Source organism: Cyprinodon variegatus, unplaced genomic scaffold, assembly GCF_000732505.1.
Source record: "Cyprinodon variegatus isolate N-32 unplaced genomic scaffold, C_variegatus-1.0 Scaffold189, whole genome shotgun sequence".
Lineage (NCBI taxonomy): Eukaryota > Metazoa > Chordata > Actinopteri > Cyprinodontiformes > Cyprinodontidae > Cyprinodon > Cyprinodon variegatus.
Window position 1 is genome coordinate 257,817 of NW_015150642.1, and position 7,133 is coordinate 264,949.

Genomic DNA, 7,133 nt, shown 5'->3' on the forward strand with positions numbered 1-7,133 from the left:
ATTGCTAAGGTAGGCACCGATGATGATGATGATAAAGCCCAAAAATATTTATTTATTTGGTTGGACAAAATCACAGAGCAGAACTGAAATACATTTGAAAAAAATACATGTACAAATATATATATTATAAAGATGAAAGCAGCATCTGTAAATCATGCAATCTGCTTCACTTCTAAAAACGTATGGAGTGAATTTCATTCTATTATTGTTTCAAGCAAAAATATGTTTTATATTTAGGGAAATAAAAAAAATAACAAAAACACATTTTAAAAGTGGAAAATGCATTCCAATAATGAAATAGTTTTAATCAAAATTAGGTTTTAGAGTAACCTTGTATTTATACATTTCTTACATTTTATTTTTGAATTCAGAAATGTCATTGTTTTCCAATAGTTTTCCAGATCCCACCTCCTTCCCTTCCAGCCAATCAAATCGCTCGCTCTGGACCAATTAAAATGCATCTTTGCTCCTAATGAAATGCATAACATTCAATCTGAAACAGAGAAATTTGAAAAAATAAGTCAAAATCTAAAATCTTTGGAAAAAAATATATGAAAAATAAAAATTGAATTTAAAAAAACTACATTTGAAATATAATATTCGAAAAAACAATGTAGAAAAAAATCCGAAATATCTTTTAAAACCGTTTTTGTTTGTTTGATGAAATTATTTCTTAAAGTTTGATTTCTGGACTGCATTTTCTTCTCTATTTTTTTATTTACCAAACCTATTCTTTGCATTAACCAATAATGGAACAAATTTCCCTCCACAGACGCTGATGTCACTTTGAAATTGTCTCCCAGGTTTGCAGTCAGAGCAGAAGAGCAGCTAATGTCGCCGTATAAACCTCCGTCTGCAGCAAACTGAGCTCCTTTCATCCACAGGAGGCGTTTCCGTCTCCTCGGAAACCAAATGATCCGATAAAAACAGGCAGTGAAGCTGGTTCAGGCATCCAAACATTGTTTAGGGTGACCATGACCATCTCTGCTGTTTGTGGTTGTAACTTCTGCTCAGGTTACCGTGGAAACGTTGTCAGGAAGTCAGCATGTTCGCCTTCAGATCTCTTCCTGACGTCGGATCTGTCAGCAGCTCCTGATGAGGGGAAGGTGAGGAGGAGCGTTTCTGCTTCCTGGTGGGTCGGTAGTCGCTGCGTCGTCAGCGTGGTTTTCCCAGTCCGCCTCCCAGTTAGTTGTTGGGACTGCTGTAGCGTCCCAGAGGGGAGCCCTGAACATAGGTGAGGATGGCGCTCTGCAGATAGCTGGTTCTCTGGGCCTCGTCCTCCTTCATCCTCTGGATCTCCGCCTCTTTCAGGCGCAGCTTCTCCAGTAATGAAGACTTCTCCCTCTCCTTATCGAGGAGAACTTCTTTGTGATCATTTGTGAGAGCTGGGAAATAAAAACACACAAAGAGCCATGATTCCCTGATTTCTGCACAGAATGGGTCACCAGCACGACCCTAATTAAGGTGGAACTAACTTCCCCTCGCTATCTTCTGTTTCTGTTGGAAGAACCAATCAGCTGATTGGCTGAAATCCAAACTTCCTCTGATTGGCTCAGACAGCTGAGCAGCTCCTTAGATACAGAAACTGAAGAACAGTTTCTTCTGTCTGAAGATATTGATTGAAAGCAAAAAAATTCCAGTTTCTTTTTTTGGGACCACGAATGCATCAGAAACATGTTTATTGTCAAACACGTCTTTAGTTAGCATTGGTTAGCCTCAGATTTTCAGAAACATTTTTTTTTTGGGTTATTCATCTAAAAGATAAAAAAAACCCACCAAATATTCATCAGATGAGCTCAGATTTTATTCAAGTATGATTAATTGACGTAATTAAACATCCAACAATGTGGGGGTTTATACGCAGTATAACAATTTGGCATGAAATTAAGCAGTTTTCCCTTTTTAGCTCATTTATGATGACTGGAACTATGTTTTTTTATTAAATGTTCCAAAATAATGAGAATTTTTTTTGAATGACAATGTCCCAGATGACAGAACCTTCACCAGCAGATGAGAAAACATCTGTTTATAAAGTCAGCTCCAACAGACCTGATGTTGGAAGCTTCTGATTGGTTCATTCCTAACACCTGACCTCATGGAAACATCCAGAGGAACCAGGGGGAGAACCGTGGACCTCCAGCAGCCCATACCTGAAGATTCCTCCTCCATCTGCTCTGAGACCTGATGGGATGGTCCAGCCATCAGTGTTCAGGACAGAGACGGGTTCAGAGTCTAGGACAAAGTGGACCTTCAGTCCGGTACCTACATTTCCTGAAGCTCCGCTCAGAGAGGAAGAAGCCATGGCATTACTGAGCACAGTATGACAGGAAACTATAGTTAGGAAGGTGGAGCGACAAAGACCCGCATCTAAGAGGAGAGGATCCAAGAAATCCCTAAAGCAGAACTGGAGGCCAAAGAATCAAAGAAGCAGCATGCATAAGGTAGATCATTGGTTTTCAGACCTGCTGCATGTTCTAGAAGTCTGCAGCAGACCTGCATCTAATGACTGAGTCCCTCCTCAGCAGCCACGAGGAGCTGCAGGGCCTGGTTTGAAGAAAACCACTGAGCTACAGACCTTAAAGAACAGACAGGAATCATAGAAAGACCTGATGGCAGCAGCCTCAGCCTGATGAGTCGATGCAACCAGCTGGTTTTCCTTAGATAGAAAACTTTTAATCAATCCGACTGGATGATCTGGTTGATCTGGATCTGTAAAGTGACCTGAGGTGACATGATGTGAACTGGAGCTATAGAAATAAACTGAATGGAAAACTGAACTGGAACTGGGAGCCCAGACTGGGATGGAAACAGCTGAGCTGTTGGGCTCTGATGGAGCAAAGCTTTTCTAGATGCATGAAGATGGTCCAACCTTTCATCTCTCTCTCCAGGGCAAAGATCTTTGCTTTCATTCCCTCCTGGGCCGTCCTCTCTGCTTCCAGATGTCCAATCTGTTCCTGCAGCTCCACTCTGACCCGGCCCACCTCAGCCACCTTCTCCTGGTCTTTGCCCGCCAGGTCCTGGAATCACATTCAGGTGAACAATGTCGTTTTCCTCTCTCCGTACAGAGAGTTTAAGTTCTATGAGGTTCACAGACAGATCTATGCTGCAGCTTCTACTTGCATTGGTCTGGTTTTTTGGCTGATCTTGTGTTTAACAGGCTGTCGATCGTAAAACTGGAGCTTTAAGGTCCATTTCAGAAGATGGGACCCGATGAAGGACCTGTTAGGACTGTGTGTGTCTGACCTGCTGAAGCTCCTCGATCCGGCGCCGCAGGCCGTCCAGTTGGACGCTCTGATGGCCGTTCTTGGCCTGCAGCTCTGAGATGGTCTGGTTCTTCTGGGAGCAGAGCAGCTGCATCTCCTGCATGGAGGAACGCAGGGAGCCCAGCTTCTCCTCCAGGGACGACATCTGCTCCTGCTGCTCAGGGCAGAGAAGGTGGAGATGAATAAGACAGACCTTCTCTCCTGGTCAGATGTTATTAGCCTACCTCCTCCAGGCGCATCTGGGCTCGGACCTTCCCCAGCTCCTCCTCTGCCTGGGCTCTCTCCGTCACCAACGCTGCTTTAGACCTGCTCAGCTCCTACAGAGACACACATCCATCATCTGAGGAGGTCCACGGACCGTTTCCAGCTCAGGACCAGATGATTAGAAGTCCTGACCTCCTCCAGCCGGATCCTCTGGGCCTCCAGCTTGAAGATACGTTCCTGCAGAGCCTTCTCACTCTCCTCTAGATGCCGACTGATTTGCTCCACCTATATGAGAACTTTGTTAACCAGGTTAGATTATATTATATTCAGAGAGCCTCTTAGATGTTCTAGTGGCATCAGGAGACCGGCTGGATGCAGCTACCAGACCTCCTCAGAGGAACATGATGAGCACCTCTTTGTGATGAAGAGTCTCCATGTCCTCCAGGGTCTGCTTGGACCTTCGTTTCTCTGATTCCACACGGTCTGAGGACAGATAGAGGACATCAGATGGTGTTCTGCTTCTTCAGTCCAGGTTCTGAATGCTGGCTGACCTTCTGCTTTGGTCAGTCTCATCCGGAGCTCCGTGGTGCTGTTGGTCAGCTCCGTCTTCAGCTCAAAGACCTGCTGCTGCTGAGCTGAACACCTGCACTCCAGCTCCTCCACCTTTAAACACATCAAGACCTGAACATCTGCTCTGCTGCTCAGCTTCTAGCCAAGAACTGGATCAGAACCTTTCCAGGCAGCAGAACCCTGAGCCACGGTTAGTGACAGAGACAGAAAGCTTTCGGTTCAGAGTGTGACCTTCAGCCACAGATGGAGGTCACCTGCTTCTTCATACTTTACTGCGCAGCTGGACGTTGGTCTCCACCAGGTTCTGGATCTCTCTGTGGAGCTTCCCCTCTCTGGCAGAACTTTCCTTCATGCAAAGAAGAGAAACACAGACAGAAGATCAAGGACCACGGTTCGGTCAGGACTCCAAGCCAGAACCTGTGAAGCTTCACCGACCTCCTCCTGCTTCTTCCTCAGTCTGATCTGCTGCTGCTTCTCTTCTTCTCTCTCCGCCTTCATTCTGGACACAAGTTCTCCTAAACTCTGGCTTCTCTGCTCGGACAGGACCAAGGCTGCTTCTGTCATCTGCAACCTGCAGGGTCCAACAGAATCGCAGTCAAGCCCGGTTTTTTCCTACAGCAGCAGAAGCTTCTGTTCACAGTCCATCATGTTGAACAGAAGCTTCTATGTTCATAGATCTTTGTGAAACACATCAACCCAAAGTTGTATCTACAGTCCTGGTAAAAAGGAAAAACTCTGGTTAATGTAAACAAACGATCCAAAGAGATTCCAGAAATGATCTGAGGCGACCCCAAGATAGAAAAACTCTCTTTAGAATAAGAGAAGAAAATGAGGCAGAATCTAAATGCACCGCGCTGGATCCCTCCATCAAGGACCAACAAGGTCATGCAGGAGGACAACGACCCCAAACACAACAGAGGCTGGAAGACAGGAAACAGTCAGGCTCGATGGCCATTCATCATTAGGCTGAAACATTTTTTGGGGTGGGCTTCATAAACCAAAGTCTGTAAAATGACAAATACGGTAGACTAAAAGTAAATTCCCTGCATGATGAAACCTGTGATATCACTTCCTGCTTTGATTCATGTGGTCCAAATCAGAACCAATATGGTCCACAAGCAGCTATAGGTTCCTTTCACTGCGAGCCCAGGACACACCGTGACATCATCCACAAGATCAGGGGTCGGCAACCCGCGGCTCCGGAGCCGCATGCGGTTCTTTAGCGTTCCCCTTGCGGCTCCCTGGAGCTTTTTCAAAAATTTCAGAAAATCGAGGTTTTTTTTCTTCTTTTGTTTTAATATGGTGTGCAGGAGGTCAAACAAAAAATAATTATGTTTTCCATTGCTGTAAACATTTGTATAATAAATAAATTCAAACAATTATTTGTGTCATAGCCATAGAGATCAGTGGTCATAACTTGCAACCAGCGCTGCGCAGAGCCAGGCTGCTGGAGCGTCTCGGACCATGGATCCCAAAGGGGAAAAAAGGAAGATGGCTGATGAGAAAAGAGGATTCAAAGGATGGACCGAATCATTTGCTTTCATTATCAATGCGGAACGATTGCCCGCATATTTGCTTGGTAATGAGAGGTTGGCAAAAAATAAACATTTGGAAAGGCATTTCCAGGGAAGGCAAGCTAAATATAAAGCCAGCAACCAAGCTGGGAGGGAGAGAAAAATGGTGATTGCAGAACTTCTGGATAAATTAGAGGAAAGCAAATGTAGATTTAAGAAGTGGATTACATCTCCAAACTCCACTACTGCTGCTAGTTTGGTTGCAAGGATGGAAAACCGTCCACAGATCCAACAGGTAGCGCTCTGATGCAGTGATGGGAACTTTCTTCCATTATTTTCCCCAAATCCTAAAAATATAAATCCCACCAAAGAACGATGGTGATGGAGCTCTGCTCTGATGATGTCACTTCCTGCTCGGTTCCTCATGACTCAATCAACTCCTCCCAACAGAAACACGTCCACCATAGAAAGATTCCTTTATCCTGTTTCTATCATTTCATCAATGCAACAAAACTTAAACTGTGCGGTGAAGGGCGGTTAAGCGGTGAGAGCGTTCACTGCTCGTCCCTCACCTCATGCTGCTGTGTGACATTTGCTTGAGGATAAAGATTTAATCATGAATGCTTATTATATATTTAAGCCCGTATAGTCAATTTCTATAGTGGGATAATACACTTACAGCCGGTGTTTCCATACGAGGCATGTATAAGACTTTTACATTTTTGCGGCTCTAGACAGATTTATTTTTTGTATTTTTGGTCCAATATGGCTCCTCTTTGAGCAGTTTGGGTTGCCGACCCCTGCACTAGATGGACCTAAACGGAGGGGTTAAAGCTGACCAACTAACAATTATTACCCCATTCGCAATGGACGATAAACCAGTTCAAACCCAGGAACAAGGGGCTTCCGGTGGCAGTGGGTCCAGCTCACTGACGCGCGTCTACCCGGGTCAAACGACTCGGCAAGCGACCTTCGTGGGAACACCAGTGTTCTGTCAGACCAGCATGTCCCATCGGACCAGCATACCCTGTCGGACCAGCATACCCCGTCGGACCAGCATACCCCGTCGAACCAGCATACCCCGTCGAACCAGCATACCCCGTCGGACCAGCATACCCCGTCAGAACAGCATACCCATATTAATACGCATGCAGAAAGGAACATTTAAACAACTTCTGTTAAAGTTGCAAATCGGCCAGTTAAGATCAGTATTCAGTTAACCGCTGTATGACAATCTGACAGGTTAGCTGCTGCGTCCGGGTGTGAAGCAGCGAACATATAAAGTCAGATTCTCTGTATTTAAAGCAGTTTAGCTTCAAATTCTCTTTACCTCAGATTAAAACTTTTTTTCATTACATCACACATAAATAAACTAGCCGACTTGATAATAAAGTAGCCTAGTAGACTTCCTTCGACTGATAGTGTCAGATGAATGCTAATCTGACAACTTCCTCTAGCATATTGCTTATGAGTATGCTGGTCTACCACCTACAAGCTGAAGGTGGTCGATCACCTAGAAGCTGAAGGTGGTCGATCACCTAGAAGCTGAAGCTGGTCTACCACCTAGAAGCTGAAGGTGGTC

At 44.9% G+C, this 7,133-nt stretch overlaps 1 protein-coding gene across 2 annotated transcripts in view; it reads right to left on the reverse strand.

Moving 5' to 3' along the window:
• Positions 1-640: 640 nt before the first annotated feature.
• lrrc45 (leucine rich repeat containing 45) overlaps positions 641-7,133 on the reverse strand; it is an 18,397-nt gene continuing 11,904 nt past the window's right edge. For both annotated transcript variants that reach the window (XM_015379320.1, XM_015379319.1), the window contains exons 10-18: positions 4,473-4,608; positions 4,306-4,383; positions 4,019-4,130; positions 3,880-3,950; positions 3,660-3,752; positions 3,488-3,580; positions 3,244-3,417; positions 2,870-3,017; positions 641-1,385 (exon numbers count right to left, since the gene is read on the reverse strand). In XM_015379320.1, coding sequence (XP_015234806.1) covers positions 1,186-1,385; positions 2,870-3,017; positions 3,244-3,417; positions 3,488-3,580; positions 3,660-3,752; positions 3,880-3,950; positions 4,019-4,130; positions 4,306-4,383; positions 4,473-4,608 — 1,105 coding nt within the window. In that variant the 3' untranslated portion in view covers positions 641-1,185. The remainder of the gene's footprint in view (positions 1,386-2,869; positions 3,018-3,243; positions 3,418-3,487; positions 3,581-3,659; positions 3,753-3,879; positions 3,951-4,018; positions 4,131-4,305; positions 4,384-4,472; positions 4,609-7,133) is intronic.